Source organism: Armigeres subalbatus, chromosome 2 (genome assembly GCF_024139115.2).
Source record: "Armigeres subalbatus isolate Guangzhou_Male chromosome 2, GZ_Asu_2, whole genome shotgun sequence".
Lineage (NCBI taxonomy): Eukaryota > Metazoa > Arthropoda > Insecta > Diptera > Culicidae > Armigeres > Armigeres subalbatus.
Genome location: NC_085140.1, coordinates 166505607 through 166532656, shown reverse-complemented (window position 1 = coordinate 166532656; position 27050 = coordinate 166505607). Strand labels below are relative to the sequence as shown.

The 27050-nt window shown below is 39.7% G+C and overlaps 1 protein-coding gene across 1 annotated transcript in view; it reads left to right on the top strand.

The window, feature by feature from the left end:
* LOC134209359 (uncharacterized) overlaps positions 1-27050 on the top strand; it is a 137730-nt gene that overhangs the window by 80563 nt on the left and 30117 nt on the right. Inside the window, exons 8-9 of the mRNA XM_062685346.1 lie at positions 13132-13343; positions 13450-13745. Of these exons, the coding sequence (XP_062541330.1) occupies positions 13132-13343; positions 13450-13745 (508 nt within the window). The remainder of the gene's footprint in view (positions 1-13131; positions 13344-13449; positions 13746-27050) is intronic.

Here is a 27050-nt window from a genome sequence, read left to right as displayed (position 1 = left end):
TCCGGTTCCGATTCGTGGTAGGAGAGATCTTTTTCGCATTATTTTGTTTCAACGTTCCGAGCTGCAACTGGTTGGTTGGTTTGGCATTTGGTCTCTGGAAAACGACTAGACGTTGAGCCAAAATATGGAGGAACGTTAGCAAACAAATGGAAATTGAATTGGAAGTAAAGAATTTATCGAACGATGCGGTAAGAATTTAAGCTGTTCCACAGCAAGTAAAACTTTCTATGAGGAGTGGAGGCCAGTTGATTGGTGGGTTATGGTGTCCTTTTTGATCGTGACAAGTTTGAAGATGGTTGACTAACGTAGTCGAGTTTTAGGGGAAAGTTTTACAGTAAGTGTAGCTATCAGTAGGATTTGATGTGTTAGGAAGTAAGGGTTACTGGAAAATATTTACAAGAAAAAACCCTAGTCGAACTAACCCAGAAGATCCCCTCAACTAGGCTGTGTGCAGCTCAACAGTGATATGAAATACGTATTTGAAGAGTTATACGGTGGTGGAATTGAATGGAATATAGTCAATTATTTGTTATTAACCCGTGTTCTAACAAAAAGACATATTCCACTAAACAAGTTCTGAGAATATTTTTCTATTATTGTTTATTTAATTTGTGGCCTCTAGTTCCGACCCTGTACTGCTTTTTCCGTTAATAAAAAAAGTGACTGAGAATAGTTTAAAGTTACTGAAGATCGTTTGAGCTTGAGCTTGATTGACTACTCGTAGTTGCTACTCCTTAGGGGCCCTCCTTAGCCGTGCGGTAAGACAGGCGGCTACAAAGCAAGACCATGCTGAGGGTGACTGGGTTCGATTCCCGGTGCCGGTCTAGGTAATTTTCGGATTGGAAATTGTCTCGACTTCCCTGGGCATAAAAGTATCATCGTGTTAGCCTCATGATATACGAATGCAAAAATGGTAACATGGCTTAGAAACCTCGCAGTTAATAACTGTGGAAGTGCTTAAGTGAACACTAAGCAGCGAGGCGGCTCTGTCCCAGTGTAGGGATGTAATGCCAAAAAGAAGAAGAAGAAGAAGTTGCTACTCCATTATGACCAGATCAGCTGTTCTTGCACAGGGAACCAACAGATGTTTGCTTGGGACTAGCTCACATCTTCAATATACAAGTACTGGTGACAGGGTTACTGGTAATCGCATCAAGTATCTCGCATTCACTCATATTTTGCGAAAGGAATCGGAAAAGAACGATAAATGATGCATCCCGAATGAACCGCACAAAATGTATCTTCCCAAAGCTGACGCGTGAATCCTGTATGAATATGTTTCGTATTATTCGTACTGCTTTAGCTTCGGTTTTGATTCATCACCATGTGGTGAGTGACTCCGGTGTGTGCACAAGTTTCGTACTGTTCTCACTTCTTTTGCATCGGCCTCGATTTATCTCCAGCAGAATTTGGAGATTTGCGATCGGGTGCGATGATGATTGGCGATGAGTGGTGATGGTGATAGAGAAATTGAATCATCGCAATGCGTCGGCAAAGATTGAAACGCACAGCAAGGGAAGCGGACGGAGAAAAATATACCTACCTAGGATTGGGGAGCGATATTCAAATGATATCGCTGCTCGCTCGATTACTAATAGCATGACAAATTGTACGTTATTTCATATATTTTTGTGCATATTGGGATAAAAGCTATGTACTACAACAATTAGAAACCATTATTTCGCTGCAAAAATCTTCGCTAAGAAAAATCTAATAGGTAATCGGAACGTTTTCAAATAACCTAACAGATTATTCTTTGCTTGATTAATTACTGTTACTGTTAAAAGACAAAATACTGCTATTGTATTCTATTGAGATTGTTATTCGGATATATTTAATACTGGCAAACACGGCTTAGCATATTTCGCATTTCTTATTACGAACAAAAACAGAGTGTCCGTCATCCTACCACGTTGGTTTATTTGATTAGCACTGTTCAAAGAATTTAAATATTCTAATACATTAAAGAAATTATGAATAGGGGTAAAGCAATACCCAAAATTTGAACATGATCGCAAAAAAATCACATTCCAATAGATTTTCGATATGTTGGCACCAAACGGAAATCTTAGGTTTCTAAAATAAGGCCCGGAGTGCTTCATCTAATTTTCCTGTACTAAATAGGTGGTGCTGTTTGAAAGAGATAGCGCCACAACATTTAAAGTAAAATGAATTTCTTTGTATGGACAAATCAACCGTTCTCACCAACTACGCATCTCATCGATAAAAAAATCCGGATGAAAAATGGAAGAAATGTTTAGTAGGTTAGCAGGATTAATCAACTTGTTAATCCTGAAATAAATTAACCTGCATTCAACAAAATGATTCCCGCTTCTTTTTGAGGCGTATGGAACGGCCACAGAACAATTTATTGAGGCAACATCCACAAAACAAATTGATTTAAAAATCCAGAACGAAAGTTGAAAATCTCCATTACACTGTAGGCCTAGATATCTCGCAATCAGTGGGTTTTAGAAAGTTACCGACTTCTACAAAGTTGTTTGGATTGTAAGAACAGATAAGAATTATCATAATGGAAGTAAGTTTAATCTAAAATTCAATAAGTTGGCGTCGCAAGTGTATAGGCACTGGCGGAGCTAAGCTGTGCCGTGATGGGGCACGTGAATGTTTATTCTAAAACTTGATTATACACGCCAATTTTTAAAATCACTGCCAATCGGAGCTAAGCAGAGTCTATCAGAAGAATTCCTGAACGAATTCCGAATGTTCAAAGGAATTCGTAAAGAAATATCCAAAGAAATCTCCAAATGATTTTCTAAAGAAATTTTCGTAATTTTCAAGAAATTCCCAAATAAATATCTAGAACAATTCATCAATAAGTTTTCTAAAGTTTCACTAAATATAAATACTAAATTATTTAAAAGAATCCAAAAGCATGTGTGAAGAAATTTCAGAAAGAAATCCTAAATAAATTTTCAACGAAACTTCTGTACTGCCTCTACTCACATATTAGTCCCATTTGACTTTTAATCACTTTTGAGTTAAAATTGCGATTTTGTATGTCCACGAGTGAAAAAAACAAGTCATGAGCGTCCAATATTGAAAGTACACGACACAAAACTGAACATCGTTTCTACCAATTTCAATCGTTTCACGGTAATCTATCGAATGATGAGCTACTCAGCAAAATTTTAACAAGATCCAATGATGTTTCAATTTATTAGATTTTTTGAAGCTTTATATGAAAGATGCGATTTGAAACTTCAATAACTATTGCCTCTGTATACGAATTAGCAGTACCTCCTCTATTTCAGTAGGGTTACTGCTCCTTGACTTGTTTCTTATTGTTGCTCTTTTTTGAGGAGATGAAACTTTGAACACTATCCGTTGTTGAAATTTGATAGTCAAATTTTTCCCATACAAAGGAACCCTAATGTGCAATCAATCAATAGTATAAACAACAATCATTTTTTTTACCTAGCCTCCATGTCGGTTCTCTGTGTTATTAGGTGAGGAGGTGAGGACGCTGGCCCATTCTTACCCCCAAACCCATTGTTACCCCCGACACCGGTATGCCTCAATCCAATTTTCCCATGATATTTATTTCCGGAGTCAGGTGAGTTTGTTTTAAAAAATTATAAAAAAAAAACACAAATATTGAAATTGAAAAAAAATCACACGCGTGCTACCAAGCAGTGGACTTCATACTAAACTACCCTCCATCACAAATATTCATACCACCAAAACAGATTTATTAAACATATCTACTGATATAATATTTCTCATTCACTAGTGCCATCAATCGCTTTAACACAAAAAAAACATCACAATGTTTCTTATCATCTGAACAACTTTCTTAATCTTACGGATTTCTCACCTGAGTGATTACCATAATACATTATTTCCGACTAACGGTCGAATTACAAATCGTTCTACATTTGACAGATTTCGAGATATCTAAGCTGACTGCCGACTATTGTCGCCCAGCGGATGAATGCAAGACTAATCTCGCTTCTATCACGTTTTCACGGTTTTGACCATCCGTGCAACTTCAGAAAATACATAAGTTCTTTAAATTATATAAGTCTCGACCCCATTATGTCGTAGCATGCATCCCTAATCTCATCTTAAGCAAGAAGCATTAGATCTCTCAAATAACTTTGTTGAAGATTGTAATGCGTCTATATCTAAAGATTGAAGCAATATAACAATAATTAACGCACAAATGTACAAAACGCGTATGCCCGCGCTTCAAATGTTCCGGAAGGCTAACGCAGAACCTCTAGGTTTATAACCATAAGAGAATCCTGTGTACCGCTCCCTACAACTTTCAATCATACCCAATCATCATCACTCGCGATGCGTTTTGGTGATCCATCGCTCGTGATGCAATCAGCAAGGAATGCGATGAACACTTTATACGCAAACCAAGAATCCGTGCGGATACGAATAACTGGTGAGTGCTATTTGCTTCCAATTAGCAGATACTGGTAACTCAGTGATTGGCAGAAGCACGGATGAAAAGGGAAGTCCAAAATTCATGGTTTGATTCATTGCGTATCGTGTTCTCACGTGTGACGAATACATACGAACGAAAGCGGTAGTATTCATAACTGAGCGCCATCTCAAGCGAAAGATGATGCTATGTAGGAATCAGTAACCCTGACTGGTGATCTCATTTGTTAGGTCATACTGACGCCTACCATGTCAGAATGCAAGACAATGTAGGGAAGGGGGAGGAAATGATTATGCAATCATTCGCCCACTGCAAGCCGAATATACCTCTGCATTTGCCACGAGTTCATGCGGAATTTGTTGGAATTTTTGGGTTAGGTTCGAGAGCCAGAGGTCAGTCTTGGTTAACGAGCTGCCAATGTGATATATAGGAGAAAGCAACTGATGGAGTTTCTAATTGGATGTTTGGAAACGCACTTTATAGTTCATTTCCAATTTTAGCAGATTACTGTTAGAATATTCCAGTTGAAGATATAGAAAATGAGATGGAAACGGTATGGAAGTCCATTTCCAGTTCTAGCGATTGCTAGAACATGAGAAATATAGAGAAAGATACAAAGTAGGAGAATGGATCGGACCGTGGAATGAACCAACGACCTCCTGCGTATGAGGCAGAAGCATTAGCCATATGACTACCAAGCCCGCTGGTTTAAAGTTACTGAAGATCGTAACAAAAACTCGATCATTATTCGTAACTTGAAAATTGATCTTGGTTTTAACACACAACTCACGAAAACATAGGCCGAACAAAGATAATCAATTCTGTTCGATGTTTCATAAAATTGACAATACGGATTTCAAATAAACTCAACAAATGTAGGGGTAAGTGATCGGTTGTCGGTACCCTTTTTTTCTTGATTCATACCTTTCGCCGAATTGAACAAAGTGGAGATATTTGCATACCAAAGGAAGCCTATAGTCATAAGCTAATAATTAGTGAAGAAATTTGATTTATTTTATCTACTTATTAAAATTTTTTTAATCGATTGTCGGCACCCAAAAAAAAAACATTTAAAACGGAAAAATATGAACTGAGGGAATTAAGAATGAAAAAATCAAGATTTATTGTGTAAATGGCAATGAAATTAATTACATTTAAGTACCGTCGTGCGGGGCTTCTTTTGACATGCGGGGCTACTTTGTACACTTGAGTTTTTCAATATTTTAATACATATATTCTGTTTATAAACATATCTTGGACTTCAGCATTTTGGTAAAACACTATTTTTTGCGTTATTTTGCAAAGGTCCTCTATGAAATCTGATTATCACTGCTTGTCAAAACGAGAAAAATCTTCACGGGTCATTCTCAAGCTCTTTTGAGTTACAGAAACTTTTACTCGGTAAACGTTGTTTTTGATATCCATAAATCACGGTAATCCAATTAATTCATCAAAAAACAATTATTGGAGCATGTTTCGAAGAAATTTGTAATGGTTTTACGTTAAAAGTTCTTATTTTATGTAAAAAGTGAGCGTTATACGAAATTCCACCAGTTCATAATGGTCGGAAAATGACGAAATTTGGCCAAAACTAATTTCAACATTTTTTTTGCACAATTTTCCTATCTAGAAGAAATCAAATGTTTTAAAGTGACTTTTAGCCTATTTTAGGGTATATTGGGGCTCTGGAGATCGAAGTGTGCCGCGGCCGCGAGTTGACGCGATTATTTTTCCGCTGAATTGCTCCCGTCATTTTTTTTTTCTTTGTTTGTTTTTTTTTTATTTGTTTTTTAGAAACTGGAAAACAATATGGGAATTTTGAAATAGGTACGAATAATTGAGTGAGTAACGAAATATAAATGTGGCAATGCGCGTTAGTGACAGTTGATTGTGTATTTTTGTGGATTAAATCATAATTGAAGAATGAACAAAAAGAACGAAGTGCTCCCAATGACTACTCCGGTTGTAGGACAACCACAAAGATAAGTTTTTCATTTCAATTATTTTTCTACTTGAAGAATCGTTAGATTGTAATGTCATTCTACTTATTTTTAATTTAAAATTGTTGGTGGTGTTTCGTTGGAAGACCAACAAAGACATATTTTTCCCATTGATGCTTATTATGTTGAATCTTCTGTGGTAGATTATGTCGTGATTTGCTTGGGTAAATGATTTGCCTTGATGATATGACGGTATTTTTTCCAAGCGTCCCCATTGGCAGAAGGATAACAACATCTTTTTTTTGTTCGATATGCGGTTTTTTGAATAACATTCTTATTCTTCGATGTCTTTTACACAAGACCAAAATTTGAAGAATTTAATTGTTTTTGTGAGACTGCGCTTGCAAGGCAGTGGCAACTATATTGGCACAAATTTTTCAATGTTTCTGAACTGTTTATTGTGAAACAAATGTAGTTTTTAGTTTGGAACCATGTTAGCATTATTGTTTTTGTTTTTGTTGAATCATTGGATTTATGGATTTTTTTTTCAAATGGGCGTTATTGATTTTGACCTTGGTTTTTGGAACAGCGATTGTGCGCTTCATTTAAACTATTTTCGTCAACTAATGTGCCCAACAGAAATAATGGATTTCAATCTATTTGGTGGTAACGTAATTTGAACAAAATATGCTGAACAAAGAGAGTATTCATTACTCGTTTAAAATTTCAGGGTCAGATACAGTTACGCCTTTGAACTTGGTTTCTGCTGCATTATAGATGGTTAATACAAACAGTGGGGAATGAAAACAATACTGGGTCTGTAGGTACACACCGACGGGATTTCTATTTATCGCCGGACTATCTGTTTAAAAGTTTGATGGAAACTAGCTAGCCTAAAAATTCAAAAAAAAAATCAATTAGATTAAAAAGTAATTAAAAATCTAGGATATCTCCTGGCTCCAAGGAATCATCAAAGTCGTACTTACTGCGCTTGGAGCCGAACTTTAAACTGCTGACTGATTTAGCTGGGCTTCGAAAGTTCATCCTAGTTCTATTCTTATAAAAATATGTACAGTGCGCGTCCGCGTTTCCTTTAGCACGCAGAACGATCGCGTAATCATTGAAATATTTCATTCTGCATTTCCAATCACTCGAATAATTAAAAAAAAAACTGCGTTGCGTAGGTGAGTAAATAAATTAACAAGTAGAAATTAAGTACGCGTACGATTGTGTTTACTTCCAGGCAGAACGATCGCGCGATCATCGAAATATTTTTCTCTGCATTTTGCGAGGTAGTAAATCAAAAAGCAAATAGAAGTTCAGTGCGCGTACGATCATGTTTCCTTTAGAACGCAGAACAATCACGTAATCAATGACATATTTCGTTCTGTATTTTCTAATTAGCAAGTAGAAATTTAGTGCGCGTCCGACTGTGTTTATTTCCAGGCAGAACGTTAGTGAAATTAATAAGCAAATAGAAGTTCAGTGCGCGTCCGATCACGCTTTCTTTAACAAGCAGAACGACCGCGCGATCATCGAAATATTTTGTAGTGCGGTTAATAAGTAAATTAATAAGTGCGAGCTCGATTGTGATTTTGTTTAAAACTACACGCTACACCCGCATACCGTTTACTAAGTAAAAATGTTTAGTATAACTATCTGCATGGTTCGTTTTTATATTCGATGATTCTAGAGGGCTTACTGAGCAGAAATGCACAAATAATTTTTCACAAATCGGATTTCAAAATTTCGCGAGTGAATACATCGTTCGAAACTAAATATCACTTCTTCTATTAGCTTGATAAATCACTAAATAAATCAAATAGTATATACTTTTTCGACAACCGGCTGGCAAGAGTTTAAACTAGAAACATATAAACAATCTATACTATGGGTCGAATTGCTAGCTTGAGGCAAATCTCCATGACCTACGTTACCCTACCCAACAACCAACTCCGTGGAACTTATGAGGGCGTCCCATACAATTAGGAAGCAACTGCTGCAGGCTCGCTGCGCTTGTGTCCAGTTGGTAAGGGCATATCGTCCTGCCTGCACTGGGGCGTTTTGGCCAGTGAAACATGTTTTCGAAAATCGTTACATTTTTGTAGATGGAAGCAATTTTATATCATATTAACCACTGAGAAAAGTTATTTTGTAGCCCAACTGAGTGTTCCAGTGCAAGTTTTGCGGACAGTATGCCAGAGTCGCTCCAAAATGTTGAGCAAACAAACATGAAAAGTTACATCAAAACTGTAACTTTTTGTATTTTGCTATTATTTTCATTGTGTAATACAAAAAAAAAAATACATTCACATAGTATGATGGGTTTACAAATACTTATAGGTACCAACTGATTTTGACCCTTAATTAGTTATAGTTTTCTAGAAATCAAAGGGGGGCGTTTTGGCCAGGTGGGGCGCATTATACCGTCTTACCCTATAACATTCTCTGAGCGGTATGCATGCGAGATTTGATACAAAACGCTTAATGCAAAGAATGCCACAACTTTTTGTTTTGCGTGTATCAGTGTTTTTTTTTACTTTTCTTATATAATTACCTCGAATTAGACATTTTTTCAAATAGCTCTAACTTGGAAATGTGCAAATATGTGCAAACTTTCCCGACGCTCCCTGAAAGGTCTGATGGTACTCTGAAACGTGGTAAAGTAGCGGCGACATGCGATGCGGTGACAAAATACTTTTTTCATTGTCAAAATAGTCGCCACGCACGCCACACGCCACGAAGGTCTGACCAGAAGAGGTCGAGTCATGGCTTGCTGCGCACTGATCGACACGCTGAGGTTAACTTACTCAAACCCCACAGGAGGGTTTTAGTATGACTGTTAATATATAGTTAATAATATAGAACATATTAAACGGTATAGTTTAGATATGTGTTCTTTACGCATTTTAGGAATTCAACTTTTTCCACATTTTTCACGGGGATGGCTTGATTCCTTCGTGACACACGAAACAATCAAGGAATATATGGAAAACTTGAAGGGTTCACTCGACGGAGTGCCTGCTTCCAACATATTCACCTACGACGAAACGAATCTGTCGGATAATCCAGGGAAGAAGCTTGCAATATGCAAGCGTGGTTTGAAATATTTTGAAAACGTGAGGAATTTCAGTAAGTCGGCCACATCTGTGATGTTTTGCGGCATTGTGAACGGAGAGCTGTTGCCAGCATACGTGGTTTTGAAGGCAGAGCATCTGTGGGACTCTTGGACGCTTAATGGGGTCTAAAGGAACGCGTTACAATCGAAGTGCTTCTGGCTGGTTTGACGATGAGCTTTTTGAAGATTGGTTCGAGTCGCTTTTCCTGCCGGCAACGAGGCATTTCAGTGGACCAAGAGTGCTGATCGGAGATTCGGTCAATGGAACCCTCTTGAACTTACTAGTCAGCTGCCTACAATAATTGCAAATATCGATTTGAACATATATAAAAATTACTGAAATCCGTTAACCCTTATAGCTGTTACAGTCTCTCAAAGTTGAAGATTCCGAAAAAAAATGTAAAAAGAAGCCCGGCACGACGACGGTACATTACATATATCTATCATTTAAAAATTGTTATTGTATATTGCTCCCCACGTGGCGAATACCATGAAAGTAGGCAATTAACTTTGATTTTTTTTATATCTGCTCATTAGCAGCCGATTTTATGGATAATGTGATTTTCTTTTAGGAGAGAAAATAAACGCGTGTTGTTCGGTCAATAGTCCGGACTAGAAGAAGTGCGAATATGAATTCGCATTGTTTATTACCATTTACGCTATATCTTTACATACACACAGTACGGTCGCTCGGAGGGTGGTATACACCACAGTTCTCCTCCCTTGAGAAGAAACATAATGTTTTGTATTTTCTTCAGATTGTCATTTTAAAACCTTGCATAACACAACAAAATATACAAAACATAATACATAAACAATATTCAGAACTTTTTCGACACTCATTTCAAACATAATCACAGATATTTCCAAATTGAACATCAGAACAGTCCCCTTTTTGCCATAAATCTCACTATCAATACGCCATTCGGCCATCATTATTATCGGCTTTTTCATCGCATTACAAATACTCCTACAAACAATACACTTATTACCATCGTATTCCCGTATATGTATGTATATTGCCTTTTGACATTGACGCTCGCGTTCGAATTCATCACATAGACTTTTGGACATCTCCAAATCTCTCCAACTTAACATTATTATCACGCTATTTTTCATTATGCACAGTTATTCTGAGGTCAATCAACTTCATACTGTTTTCACATTTTTTTAAACAACTTTTTTCTCTCACTTGAAATTAGTAGGCCATTCCTCTATTTAAAAATTGATGCTCACATCAAATCAGTTGCTTGGCACTGGTAATCTTGCTCTTACAAACTCTAGCAATAGGATGCGACTTACTCGCTATGCAAATAGAACACTCCAAATTTATTATTCGTGCTATAGCTTTTAACATTAGGATACATAATTGAACACCTTTTGTGTACTCGTCAACAATGTTATTACTTTTAGCTAAAACCCTGTGTTGAGCTTAGCAATACATAAATATAAATATAAATTAAGATAAATTGTAGTTACTAAGGTACTAGCTCTCGTAAAACACTTTCACGCGATACCGGTAAACCGATTATCCTCGTTGCCACTTTTATATCTGCTCATTAGCAGCCGATTTTATGGATAATGTGATTTTCTTTTAGGAGAGAAAATAAACGCGTGTTGTTCGGTCAATAGTCCGGACTAGAAGAAGTGCGAATATGAATTCGCATTGTTTATTACCATTTACGCTATATCTTTACATACACACAGTACGGTCGCTCGGAGGGTGGTATACACCACAGATTTGTTTTGATATCCCTTGGAAAATGGGGTACCGACAACCACTCATGTTTGGGTACCGACAACCGACAACCGACTAACATTGACATTGGATTTTTCAGCAGAGATCCGAAGATAAAAGCTTCGTCTAGCGTGCTGATGTGAAAAAAAACCCAGCTTAATTCACCGAGTGGTGACACTGCCTTTCTCGCATTTAGCCAAGACACCAACCTTATATGGCGCTTACATAGTTCGATTCCATTTTCATATTAACTTTTAAACGTAATGGTCGATCGTTACCAAATTCAATGATCAACTAGGGTTTGTCCCCCGTCGAATGCAACTTGTTGCAAGAAAATCGGTTAAGAATTACTATATGAAAAAGTGGCTAATGTTTTTCGGTTTTCGTGCACACACACACACACATACACACGAACAGACAGACATTTGTTCAGCTCGACGAGCTGAGTCGATTGGTATATAACATCATGGGTCTCCAAGACTTCTATAAAAAGTTCGATTTTGGAGCGAAATGATAGCCTTTCGGTGCAACTTTGTTGTACGAGAAAGGCAAAAATCACAACAAATGCAAAACTACCTCCGATATTAGGAAGAAAGAGCGAAATGAAGGAGAATCTCTCATTTGGACATACGACGTTTTCAGAAATCATGCAATTATTGCAAACGCTACAGTAGCATTCAATATTTTATCACAAAATAGAGAAAATTTACTTTGTAAATACGTAATATATTTACTTTTCGATCGTTTCACTTTGTTTGTAACACTAAATAAATAAATGAAAAAAACTTCCGAGTAGGTTTTCACTTGATAAAAAACGAAATCATAATGAACGAAACATATGCATCTGTTAACTTAATCATGAGGAGATTAAGTTATGGTATTTGTGAGAAGTAATCAATATCATGTGTTATTAGATTGTTCTTATCCATAACATATCTTAATATTTATATGATGTTTCGGTACAAATTTTTGATATTGTTGTCCGTTAGTCCATATCATGTTTTGTTATTCTGTTCATGGCTTCTTCCCGGGATGCATGACATATGTCAAAATGTCCATATCTGTTTTCTGTCAAAAGTTACGTCGGGGTGCCGACACCCGACCAGCGCCATCTTCCCCTATACCTAACATGTAACACTGTAAAAGAAGACTACATTCTTTATCTTTTCTTTATTGGGAGCAGGGAAAAGCCCGTTCGAGTAGTGCATCAATAAGCACTTTCTCGAATGGGCGTAAAACCTCCTCATCTTTTGTATCAACAGAATTTACATATACTCCAAATGATACAATATTGACTTATATCTAGAATTACTATCTACTTACAGATAACACAGGTACAATTCGGTAAAACGATTACTGTTACAATACAAGAAATAAATGCCTAACGAGTAGTGGTTGATGTAGTAGCGAATAGGTGCGTGAATTTCTTTTTCAACGTCGAGCGTGAAAGATGGAAATCGAATTCAGAAGAACAACGATTGAATATCCTACACATGGCAATAAGGGGTTCGTTATGCCCGTAATTTGTGCGGGAACCATGAATAAAAAAGAAAGGTCTAGACAGGAGCTTTTTTTGGGGAATATTTACATCCAAACTAGATAAAAAACCAGGGCAATCAATTTGAGAAATAAGAAGATCGGAAACATAAAGCGCCTTGGAGACATCGCGGCGCACACTTAAAAGCTCTAATCCTATAAGTTTACAGCGATCGTCATAACTTGGAAGATTGAAAGGATCATTCCACGGTAGGTGGCGCAGAGCAAAACGCACGAATTTGCGCTGAATAGATTCAATGCGTTGAATACTGTTATCAATGCAATTAATTTTCTAACGTAAAACATTGAATTTTTAACTTTAAGAATTAAATTTTCAATATTCGTGTTATAAGTATATGCCATCTCTTAATCATTCCATAAGGTCTGTCGGAGATACCTCGCCTGGCGTCTGGAAAATGCACGTCGATGTTCATCCTAGTTTTCGGTTATCTCATGTTCCAGTACTACTCGGCCAGTATAGTTGGATCGCTTCTCATGGAACCACCTAAACACATTCGAACTATTCGGAACCTTATCGACAGCCGGCTCACTTTGGGCATCGAAGATATCCCGTACACCAGGGATTACTTTGTGGTAAGTAGCTGTTATCCCCCTTCCCAAAAAAAGAAACGGTTTAGAGTCATAACATTTCCTATCGCCACCGTTTATCCAATCGCTATCGTTCATCAACATTCGCCAGCGCACCACCGACGAGGACTCGCTCGAACTGTTCCGTACCCGGGTGAGCTTCCAAAACAGGAAAACCGGACAGAACGAATCGCACTTTCTAAATGCAGCCGACGGGTTGAGCCTGGTGAAAGCCGGCGGATACGCGTTCCACGTGGCCGTTTCGGCCGGCTACAGAATCATACGGGAAACGTTCAGCGAACGGGAAGTTTGCGAATTGGCCGAAATTGACATGTTTCCCAAGTCGGCCCAGTGGATGGTGGCAATCGTGCAGAAAAATTCCCCCTACCGGGATGTCATAACGTACGGGTGAGTGGGTTGCTCTCTTTTTCTCTCGTTTTTTTTCTGGTGAATTGATGTTTGTGTGGAAACCACTCATGTGCGTAGTTTTTATCGTCTTATGCAGCTTTCAGTTCGGTACCCATTTTCGTGATTTTCTAGTTTGGTTCCGTATCATATTAGGCTAGTAAACCACGTGCGGTTCTTGAAATTTTACTCGCATGCAATTTTCGTCACCTTTTGTTTCCATCTGTTGCTTTAATTCATCAGGTATGACTCAATGCACCACACCGAGCCACTGAATCATCAACAGTTGCACACAATTTCCACACGTGATTTCTTCATCAGAACTGTATTTGTACCGTACCCCAACGAAACACAACAATCACTAGGTGAAACCACTTTGACATTACCGTCGCCATCCAGTAGGTATTTCCGACGAAACAATTTTCTATCTTTATTTTCCTATCCTAACCAGATAGAATGCGAAGAAAAAATCCAACGCGGGTTGTCATACGATTTTTATGCTCGATTTCAATCATTGTTTCAATAAACTTTTCCACATTTCAGCAAACATTCCCGATATGCACTGTACCGCTGCAGCAGCTCATGTGCTCACGCATAAATCTACCGTTGCCACCGATCAACATCAGCAGCAGCACTTCTGTGTGTTTGGTAGATTTTCCACGCTTCAACTTGCTTTCTTTTTGCACTGATTTTTTTTTCGTTGCTCTGCAACCTGGATGAGCACGGATGAAGCATTTGTCTAGCGAGAACAAACGTGCATTCGTGTTTCCAGTGTACATGTGAGTAGAGGACCCTACTCAAAGAGTTCTCAATTCTTTTTCCCGAATAGATCTTTTTATATGGTTTTATGGAGTATTTGTTGATTTGTTGACTGTAAATTTTCAAGAGCTATAGCTTGTTTGTGCACAATTTTATGTTTCTAAAATAGTTTAATGTCTCCATAAAAGTATGCAACGTAAATTTCGGCTATGCAACGATCCCAATACTCCTAAAAATTGAATTCTTTACTACAGTGTCAGTCCTCACCAAGTCAACAGTAATCTTTTCCATACTTTTGAATACAATATAGTAGGGAACTTCTGAAGTATCGGTTATTTCACTCAATCCCACGAAGGAGACTAGAGTGGCTCATCTAGTAAATATTGTGCACTTGATAAAATCTAAAATGTAGTCAGAACCAAAGAGTTGGGCACATCGCACAACACAACATGTATATAATTTGCAAATATTTACACTTAAAAAAGTAGGTACACAGAACGTTGTTTATCGATATATGTCGCACCTACCCCCAGCGTATATTAGATTTTCTTACAAATCTGTATAATAACTGAGAATATGCGAAATTTTTAGATTTATACAAATTTATTATACAAATACGAGAATACCAAAAATACAGATTATTCAGGAAAAGCTTATAAGTTCTCCTACAATATATTTGTAAGAATCTATCAGTTTCACATATGCCCTGTTCTTATATAGGATTGTAAGACAATATGACATCTAAGCGTTTTTGCACATCATATTGTATTAAAGTAAATTTATATCCAGGGTTGTTACGACTACGCGGATTTCGCGATTTTCGCGGATTTCGCGGTTTTCGCGGATTTGGCGCGGATTTACATAACGATTTTAGGGTTTCGCGCGGATTTGGCGCGGATTTAGTTTTAGGTGGAAATTTAATAAATAAAATGCTAAATCTAAAGAAGTTTATTTTAAAATACGTTTGATGCCTATCTAGATGGGCTTAATTTTCATTAGCAAATGTTGTTGAGAACAAATTTACGTTTCAAGGTTATTAACATTATTTTTCGGATATATCCTAGTCCTTATTTAATGGCATGCATTACACTCTCAAGCATTATTTAAACAAATGTTTTGAGGAGAGATACGCCACTTGTTGTCATTTTTAATCCATTCTAAAACACGACGCACAACAAACCATGTCTATTGAAAGACATGAACACCCATTTTCATCTTGCAATTTCTTTGTAATTCCAAGATATTTCAGTTTCCAAGATATCAGTCAGTTTCTGATTGGTTGTTTCTTTTACGATGAACCACTCAGCATGATATATTATATCATTCTTCAAAAGTCGTCAGGAATTCTTTCACAATATTGGAACATTTCATATTTTCTTTATAACATTCATCTAGGACGATTAAGGGTTTATACAACAATTGAAAACATAAAAATTTTCTGTGATTCAATGCAGATGCCTCATTTTAATAAGCAGAAAGTCGATCAAAAATTAGAAGATGATGAAGTTATGATGAAGATGATCAAAAGTTATTTCTGTCGGTTTTTTTATGATATTTTCGGTTAACTCCGGTTTTACAGGATTACCAACAGAAAACGAAGAAGCTTCCTAAAGAAGTTTCCCCAAGGACCCTATGATGATCCTTGTATAAATTCCTTGCAAATAAATTTCCACAGCGTAAAGAGGATTTCTGCAGCATTGATAACCCGAAAAATATAAAGACATTTTTGGATGAATTTCGTGGAGCGGTGACCGCAGGTATGACTATAGAAAATCGAAAAGAATGCCGCCTAGAATTTATAAGTCACCAATCAATTTCTGCAAGAATTTCTAAAGCGATTTCCGTAGGAATTCATGAAGGGATTTCTGCAAGTAAGCACCGAAGATTTTCCGCAGGTTATTCGAATTCACGACAAAATTCCCAAATGAATTACAAAATAATTTCCCAGGGGAATTTTTGTAAGAATACTCGGAGGAATATTCAAGGGCAGTTGGATTTCTGCAAACATTTCCATGAAAATTTTCGGGAGAATTTCCGGAGGATGACCCGCAGAAATTTCTGGAATGAATCTGTGCACGAAAGATGGATTTCTACAGGAGTTCTCGGAGTTTTTAAATGAAATTATAGTAAGAATGGTCAAAAAAATTTCTGCATGAACTTTTAAAAAAGCTTGTTACAAAAATTAAAGGAAAAATAACGGACTAATTTCTGTTGGAGTTTAAGCAAATTATTCTGCTGAAATTTCTTAAAATATTCCTCTGAAATTTTTGACGGAATTTACGCATGATTCCGACTTAAAAATCTTGAGCAACTATGTTAGATTTTGTATTATTTGTTTCTTGATATGAATTCAAATATTTGTTTTTCAGAAGTTTTGTTCAAAAAACGGAGCTTTATTGTCTAATTCCTTAATATCTACGCAAGTTTGTCTTGTGATTAATAACTTCAACAAAGCTGCATAATTATTTACTTCAAAAGAAATTGCGGTTTTGGCAGATTTTTCAATGATAAGAAAATTATTTTGAGCTTTTTAGTGGAATGTTTTCACCTGTCATAAGACGAGTTTATACAATCCCATTGAATTCCACCACTTAATTGTATCTTGACAGATACGTATTTCGACCTCAAAAGTAAGGCCGTCTTCAGTGTCTCGTACTTGACTCGACTTGTCAGGAGATTTTTCAATATTTGCCACGTTTATCTTTAATCAATTATGATCAAATCTGGCCTTATCATTCATTTGTATATCAATGTACCTTGTACCGAATTTTATAAAGTTCTATCAACAATAAAACACCCTGACAATAACGGAACAAAACATGCCAAAGCCATCATCTAATTCAAAAAACGGTGCTTATGCAAATAGTTTTGACTGTTTAGTTCTTGTTCTCTTAGATTCAGTACTTCTAGTGGTGAATAAGGCCATTTAGTAATACTTACTGCGGTTTTATTAGTCCTATTAGCATTTTTATACAAACATATGTTGGAGTTTAAAATATTATTTGAAATCAGTAATATTGTAAAAAAAAAGAACTTGAAGAGAAGGCGTTCAATAAATTGTTATGCAAAAATTGACATTTAACGTATATTTGCTTAAAATTTAGATCTGGATCGCCCGGATTTGGCGCGGAATGGATTTCATGTCGCGCGGAAATGGCGCGGATTTGATTTTAGTCGGCGCGGAAAATATTTCTGGATCTCCGTAACAACCCTGTATATCTGAAAATGCTGCGGTTGTTTAAAGAATGAATGGCTCCAGAAAACATATATTACTCTCAGGCCAGTGAACAATTTTGTTTCACAAAAAATCGATAAATAATCACGAAATACATATCGTTATTTTTGACGTAGAACTACGTCTGTCTTTTCTATATTGGGGTGCACTTTACGATTGCAAAAAATCGAAAAACGTCACGAAAATATGATAGACTTTGATCGTTAATATCTCAGCCGTTTCTAGATGGATTTTCAATTTTCTTGGACCATTCGATCAAAGAAGAGTCAACGCTTCATTCCCGATGAACACACTCGTTTTAATGCGTTTTTTTACACGAGCCGCTTTTTATGCATTACTCGAATTTCGAAGGTTCCGCGGTTCCTCTAGACATATCTTGGGATTTACGCGATTTTTATATTGTTTTAATTTACGCGGCCCATATCCTCCGCGTAAAAACCGACTCCAGTGTGTTACAATATTTTTGTATGATAATATTCACCATTGAAAACTTGATAACAGTTTAGCAAACAGTTTCGGTGAATCAGTCAATCTCGTAAGTGCATCGCAAGCTTCTTCTTTCACTGCACTTCATTCCAACTGGTACTTGGCCTGCTTTTCAATTTAGTAATCTATTAGCATTTCTCAAGTAATTAATTGAAAGCTTTATATGGCCGCCATTTCCAGTATGGTATCTTGTTTGGAAAATCCAATGGATACACTATGCCTAGGACGTAGAAATTGTTTTCCACCCGAAAACATCCTAGATAGGATCAAGAATCGATCTTGCCATCTCCGGATTCTGCGCCTTTGTTCGCAAGGCTAGCTCGAGACCGCAAGCCATTATTGACGGCAAATTAATGAAACTAACAGGGCTTTAAGCTGGTGCAATTCGTTCCTAGTACACGCGCGTTTTCTCTCGAAAGTTTGTCCGTTTGACGGCAGCTTCTCTTTACATTCATTGATTCCAGGGCTCGGAATCGTCTTCGCTACTGCAGCAGTGGATGCGTTCTGGTAAACTTTCTTCGGCTCATTTTTGCTGATTCCTATAGGTGTCTGTTTTTGTAATGAGCCACCGGGGGTTTAAACTGACTTAGTGGCAGGTGCTTAGGGGAAGAGGCCCCAAAACCATGTTTAAGATAGCCTTAATAAAACTAGACGTGAAATTATGTAGGTTAGGCGAAAAAAGTGTCAAAATAATACATAGGAATGTAGGAAAAACTGAAAATTTCCACATTTTGAAGAAACATCTAACATTTCGGCGATGCACAACGCCCTAGTGGAACTATCCTACAATTTACTCGCGTCTCCACGCACTGTCCATACCAGAATGCTGATGTGCCGACGCATGGTACGTTGTTCCCTAAGAGCTGCCTGCTAAAAGGCGTTTTGCCAATATCACCACTTTTTTTAAATGTGAATACTTATTATCAATATGATTGAGATTTTTTCTAATTTTAATATGGCATCAGCTAGCTATATTGTTTAACTGTTGCGTGAGGTAGAAACACCCATGAAAATCGTTATAGCTAAGGCATAAAAGCAGTTCATGCTTAGCTAGGGCATATTGCCTCTCCTTCCCCTAGTCTCTGTTTTGGTCGGTGATAGTTGCAGCGGTACACTATTAGCCAGGGTTGTGTTGATTTGGTATTGTGTTTTGGTGTTTTGTAGGCAGATATGTTCAAAAGTAGCATTTACCAATGCTTCGAATCGAGATACAATTATCGAACGATTCTGAATCTCTAGCGAGTTTTTATCAATTGATAATTTGGATATGTTATCGCTTAAGAGTGTTGTTTATCGTCGATTATTTGAAAATTTAATTCTCATCATCCTTTTCAAATGTTGGTCTAAAAATAATATACATAACCAGGGTTAGTAATGCTCACTCATTCTCAGGAGCACATGATAAACAACGAAAACAGATTTACCCTGGGCTTGAAAAACATTTGCTTTGGTCTCATTGAACAGAAAAGTCGAAAACCTGTACATTACACTACATTCAGCTACGTAGTTCAACGTCACCTTTGCGCATACAACCAGAGTGGGCTGCACCTTTGATTTTTTATAGTACCTAACATTACAAAAAAAAGTCACTCATTTTCTCGGGCTCCTAACCTTAACCGATTTCAATCGGGAAATTGAACTATCGATCAAATCATAAACATGTATTACCAAAGTTTTGAATTATTTTTTTCTTGTAGTGCCTTAAATAACTATCATGTGGAAATAATATATCTGGCCTACTACGGGCTCCAGAGAAACTGCGGTAAAAAAAGATTCGCCACCGCACCAAATGTGTCATGTACAGTTAATAAGACCGGTTGTCCTCTACGGACATGAAACATGGACAATGCTCGAGGACATGGGCGTTGCCAGGATTTCGAGAAGGGGGGGGGACAACTTTTTTGGTCTTCTAAATCGTAGTTACATAGTAGTTTTATAAAAACACAGGAGCAGCAGGGACCATGTCCAAGGGCTTGACGACCCGAGTGTCTGTGAGTCAGGGAGAACTGCCTAGGGCGTGGTGGGATTTAGCAGTGGGCTCTGCTAAAATCCCTCCCAAAAAACCACAAGTGCCCGTAAGCAGACTCTATCAAAGCGACTGTGTGCCGCTTCAAAAGCAGAAGCCCAGGGAGTGCCATTGGCACATCAGGATTGATCCCAGTAAGATCCTGATTATGGTATACTGGTTGCATGTTATTGGTCTTGTTTTTGGATATTGAGATATTGTGAACGCGAGGGCTGGTAGTCTGGTTATTTTATTCTCTTAGTAAGGCCGGGTGACACCGACCTGAAACGGCGAATGGGCTAATGGCCAGGCTGTCTTCCGTCCCTTGAAACCGTGGCGGGCCTTGTAGCACGCGGTACAATCCTGTCGCTCAGCTAGCAGCTGAGTGGGAGTAGGCTCAGATGCTTTTCCCTGACTAGCGCTGATCTGGCTCTAAACACGAAAGTGTCAACCCTCGCATGGCCTCCCTGCATGCCGCAAGGTATGTATAGATAACCATGGGATCGCAAAGGCGACTACACCAGCAGGATTCGACAGCAGCCGCAAGGGGGACCCAACAGCGATGAATTCCAACAACACAGAACACAAAACGTCGAGGGATGCAGGTGAGGCGAATGGTGGTAAGGAGGGCCTTGAAAGGTCTCCCCAAAGACCGCCGGGGGAAGGCGATGGAGAAGCCCGTGGAGGGTCTGAGGAGGTGCCGGTTGAAGTAAAGATGGACGGCCCCACCCTGACCCGCGTCATCAAATCTGTGATGGCGAACCACGAAGAACGCGGTGGTCACACGATGGAGGTAGTCACGGAGGTACCCGACGTGATTATGTCGTTCCTAGACAACCGGGTTAAGTACAGCAAGGATCTGAAACTTGCTGTGCAGGCACTCTGTGCCCTAGTAGTTGAGGCCAAATCGGAGTGGAGGTCCCTACTAGAGGCCAGCAAGAGTGCGGAGAGAGAGCTCCGCATTTTGGCAAGGAGCGGAAGCAGGCGGATAAGGAAAAAGAGGAGGCAGAATCGAAAATTCGTCTCCTGTCCGAGGGCAAACGACTGGCGGAGAGCCAGGTCGAGGAACTCCGCAAAAGGATGGCTGTAACAGGGGCGACCCCGAAGCTGAGTAAGGTTACGCAGGAGGCGAACCTGAAAGCAGCTGTCGAGAAGTCCGCAGCCCCGAAGCCAGAGAAAAGGAAGAAGGTCGAGCAGAAGGATGGCCATCCCAAGCCGGTGAACCCAGTGCCTCCACCATCGAGGACCACTGAAGCTCGCCGGGAGGAAGATCTACTGTGGAGGGAGGTCGTGAATCCCAAGAAGGCGAGAAGACAACGGCAGCAGGCGGCAGAGAAAGCGACAGGCGGAGCGATACGCGCCACTGTTAAGAAGGGTAGAGCCCAGAAGGAGACGGGTGCGCCTTCCAATGTCAGTGGTAAGCGTAAAGACAGAGGCGAGGCGATTATCGTCAGTACTGCCTCATTCCAAGTACCTCAGGCTGAGGCCAAAAAGGTAATGGATAAGGCTAAACTGAAAGTGGGTTGGTCGGTATGTCCGCTAAGTATAAGCCAACCACTTCAGACCTGTTTCAGGTGTATTGGCAACGGTCATAAGTCTTATGACTGTAAAGGACCTGATCGCAGTAAGCTATGCCGTAGGTGTGGAGCTGAAGGCCACCAAGCTCGCACCTGTCAGGCTGCACCAAGGTGTCTGATCTGTCCCCCGGGTACAGCCAACAGACACCTCACCGGTGTCCAGGCTTGTCCGGCCTCTAGAAGGATCCAGACACGCAGGTAACACAGCTGAATCTGAACCACTGCAAGGCGGCTCAATTGCTGCTACAACAGTCGGTTACTGAGTGTAAAGCTGATGTAGCTTTGCTGTCCGATCCATACCGCATCCCTGCCGGTAACGGTAGTTGGATTGCGGATAAGTCTCAGATGGTGGCCATCTGGACTAGCGGGCGATATCCCATCCAGGAGATAGTATCATCACCTGTTGATGAGGGTTTCGTTATAGCAAAGGTAAACGGTGTTTACTTTTGTAGCTGCTACTGTCCTCCCAGGTGGAGTATAGTGCAGTTTACTAGGGTAGTAGATATTCTTGCAGCAAAACTAACTGGCTTAAAACCGTTAGTTGTAGCAGGCGACTTCAATGCGTGGGCAGTGGACTGGGGATCCCGGTCCACAAACGCCAGAGGTCATACCCTGCTAGAGTCGCTAGCGGTATTGAACGTAGTCCTGCTGAATGAAGGCCAAGTGACAACGTTCAGGGGACCGAACGGTGATTCATGCATCGATGTGACCTTCTGCAGCGCGGGATGGACGGTGGAGCCAGAATGGGAGGTTCATGAGGGGCATACCTCCAGCGATCATCAGGAAATTCGTTTTATGATCCGGTATACCCCCGTAGCAACCACAAGGCGGATCGGCAAAGCCGATCTAGGATGGCGCACCTCGCAGTTCAACCCAGAACTCTTGGAGGAATCACTACGATGGGAGACGCGAACAACTGGATTAAGTGGCGACGAGTTAATCGATGTACTAACCCGTGCATGCGATGTGACGATGCCTAGGAGGACCAAACCTCCCGGAAACCGGCAACCTGTGTACTGGTGGACTGACACAATTGCAGACCGTCGTAGAACCTGTCTTCGAGCAAAGAGAAGGCTGCGACGTGCCAGAACAGACGCTGATAAGGTCGAGAGACGCAGGGTGTTCCAGACAGCGAGCAGAGCTCTGAACTACGAGATCAAATGTAGTAAGAGAGCCTGCTTCGAGCGGATGTGCAGGATGGCAAACGACAATCCATGGGGAGATGCATACAGGATGGTGATGGCTAGGACCAATACCACGCCACCTGAGAAATCTCCGGGGATGTTGGCCAAAATAGTCGACCATTCTTTGCCGATCGCTTGAAGCAGCCGGTTGTGAAGGACCGTGTCTCATCGCAGGCAATTGCTCTATTCCAAGTGAGTTTTTTTTCTCAAATAAGTGAGTTTTTTTTTTATATCCCGCGCTATCCCACTGTGGAAATATTGTTGTTGCCGTAGGCGATTCCCGATCGCGAAGAAGCTGTGCGTGCGATAAAGGTCGTGCGTACATAAAATTAGTGATAAACCAACGAGTTATCACCACCTGAAATCCGTTCAATATCATCATTTCCCATCAAGAAGAGGATCAACAACATCGACGGCTACCTACCGAACGGGACCGTATAAGTATACCAGAATCAAATCACTTTGTTTCTCTATCCTCTTTGTGCTCGGCACACAGCAGTGACTGAGCTGTTGTTCGCCTGCCGCCAGTTACCGTCGGCTGGCTTAGAGTGTGACCAAAATAGGGTGACCGTTTTTCTCTATATTTTTTTCACCAAGATTTATTTTTTTTCAAACTCAATTTTTTTCTTTCATTGGTACATTTTCTAAAGAATTGAATTAGTTTAGTATTAAGTCTCGATTTTTATTTTTTTATTGATTCAATCTAAGTTTAATGGACGAAGAAAACGGGGCGAAACGCCCCAAAAGATAATGTTGTCCGCACGCGTTTCTATCAAGCAACTTCTCCTGGGCCTTGGGTTGTTTACTTTCGGCAGAAAGTAAAAAGTATTGATTTCTAGGAATTAAGCGGGATTTGACGCGTCGTTTTCCGAAAACTGATTTCCATCAGATTAATCGGAACAAACTACGTGTAACCGCACCTACGTATCAGGTCGCAAATGATATCGCAAAAGACCAGAACTATAATGTGGAATATTTGGTTTATGTGCCCTCGCGGGAGGTCGAGATCGAAGGCGTAATTACCGCAGCGAGCCTGACTTGCAAGGATGTACTTGCAGGAAAAGGTCGTTTGAAGAATGCCCTGCAGTCTACTGTGGATATTCTGGATTGCAAGGAATTGCATTCAGCAACTATAGTAGATGGTAAAAAAGTGTATTCCAAATCAGGTTCTCTACGGGTGACATTCGCCGGCTCGATTCTCCCAAAGTATGTAGATATAGAGAATTTGTTATTTCCGGTGCGTCTTTTTGTGCCAAGGGTATTCAATTGTACCAACTGCAAACAGTTGGGGCACACTGCCGAGTTTTGCGATAACAAGCCCCGTTGTGGCAAGTGTTTTGAGAAGCATAGGAGGAGTCCTGCCAACAACAAGCTACAAAATGTGCTTATTGTGGACTGGATCCTTCCCATGGTTTGCAAGATTGCCCGGTGTACAAAAAGCGCACCCTAAAGTGAAGCGCTCGTTGGTACAGCGCTCCAAGCAGTCGTATGCAGAAATGCTAAAGTCGCAAGACATCCCCGCAACTTCCAACGCAACGGCTGCTATTTCTGCTACCGTTCCAGTTAGTGACTACTATGGTTCCATTTCCATTGATGAATCGGACTCTGATGTAGCCGATTTGGATGATTCTGCGGAGGTACACGTGCCCGAAAAGAGGAAGAAACCGTCTTCCCCGGGATTGCGCCGTAAGAAAACAAAAATCATTCACAAAGGCTTGTCAAAATCTGTTGGTAATGGGGGATTATTCAAAACCCCGAAGCAGCCTGTCTATACTGCTCCGTTTGATCCATGTTGCAGTAAGACGTTCCCGCCATTACCTAAAACTGATGTTCCCAAAAAACATCAGTCTAAGAATATCACTAAGCAGGAAACTGCAACTCGCACTTCCAATGAAAGAATCTCGTCCAAGCGAGGATTGATATCCTTTAAGGACCTTGTGGACCGTATTTTGAAACTTTTCAATATACCAAATTCTATGAGGGCAATTATTGACCTCTTTATGCCAACAGTAGAAACTTATCTGAAGCAATTGACTGTCTCATGGCCCCTTCTTGCAGAAATCGTATCTTTCGATGGATAATACGGCCATGCAAGATACGATCACTGTGCTGCAGTGGAACTGTCATAGTTTAAGAAATAAATTAGACGTGTTCAAATTTTTGATTCGCAACTGCGATTGCGATATATTTGCACTCTGTGAAACATGGCTTTCTTCTGAAGATGAAATCAACTTCCACGAGTTTAACATTATTCGCCAAGATCGGGGTGATAACTATGGTGGCGTTCTTTTGGGAATCAAGAAATGTTACCCCTTCTACAGAATCCCCATTCCGGTTGTTAATGGCTTAGAAATCGTCGCTTGCCAAGTAACTGTAAAGAATAAAGACCTTTGCATAGCTTCAGTTTATATTCCACCAAACGCATCTCTTAATCGTCGACAACTTTGGAGCGCAGTCTCTTTTATCATCTCCAGTTTTAATACTGGGTGATATGAATGCACATGGTACTGCATGGGGCGAAACCATAGACGACAACAGAGCGCATGTTTTCTATGATTTGTGCGACGATTTCAATTTGAATATTTTGAACACTGGTGAAGTAACTCGAATAGGACCAAATGGTCAACAAAGCCGTATTGATCTGTCATTATGTTCAAATTCACTATCATTAGATTGCACGTGGAAGGTAATTCAAGATCCCCATGGTAGTGACCATATGCCGATAGTCACTACAATCAAAAGTGGCTATCAAAGATCAGCTCCAGTTAATGTCCCTTTCGACCTCACGAGAAACATTGACTGGCAAAAATTTACATCGGCGGTAAAATTGGTATTGAATCAACCGATGTTCTTCCACCACTGGATGAGTATCGATTTCTTACCGAATTAATTCATAAAAGCGCACTAGAAGCTCAGCAACGACGGGTTCCAAGTACATCTATCATAAGAAGACCAGCCACTCCAGGATGGGATGATGAATGTACTAAGTTGTATTCTGAGAAATCTGATGCCTTCAAGGCTTTCCGTAAACACGGAAGGTCTGGGCTGTTTGAGGAGTATTTGAGACTGGAAAGAAAGCTCAAAAATCTTCTTAAGGCTAAAAACGTAGCTACTGGCGACGTTTTGTCGAGGGACTATCACGAGAAACCTCAATGTCAACGCTTTGGAAAACGGCTCGCAACATGCGGAACCGCGTTCCCACCAACGAGAGTGACGAATACTCCAATCGATGGATATTCAACTTCGCGAAAAAGGTCTGTCCAGATTCCGTACCAGCTGAGCCGCTATTTCGAGAATCAACCCTTGATCCCGGTTCTCTGGGTGGACCATTCTCAATGCTGGAACTATCTATGTCTCTTCTTTCATCGAACAACTCTGCTCCGGGACGCGATAACATCAAATTCAATCTTCTTAAAATCTTCCAGATATCGCAAAAGACGATTACTTGACCTGTACAACTGCTTCATGGAGTACAACATCGTACCTCCAGAATGGCGACAGGTCAAAGTAATAGCTATTCAAAAGCCTGGGAAACCAGCGTCTAATCACAATTCATACCGACCGATTGCCATGCTATCATGCATGAGAAAGTTATTGGAAAAATGATTCTTTCAAGAATCGACCATTGGGTCGAGCAAAATGCATTACTATCAAATACTCAGTTTGGCTTTAGAAAAGGTAAAGGAACAAACGATTGTCTAGCGCTGCTCTCTTCAGATATACATCTGGCCTTTGCACACAAGGAGCAACTGGCTTCAGTTTTCTTGGATATTAAGGGCGCATTTGATTCAGTTTCCTTAGAAGTACTGTCAGAAAACTTGCACAGTAATGGATTACCCGTCATTCTAAATAATTTCTTGTACAATTTGTTGTCAGTGAAACATATGAACTTTACTCTCGGCACACTTACAACTTCCAGAAATAGCTACATGGGCCCTTCCCAAGGATCATGTTTAAGTCCCTTGCTTTATAATTTCTATGTAAAAGATATTGACAATTGTTTGGAAGGACAATGCACGCTTAGACAACTTGCAGATGATGCCGTGGTCTCTCTAAGAGGTT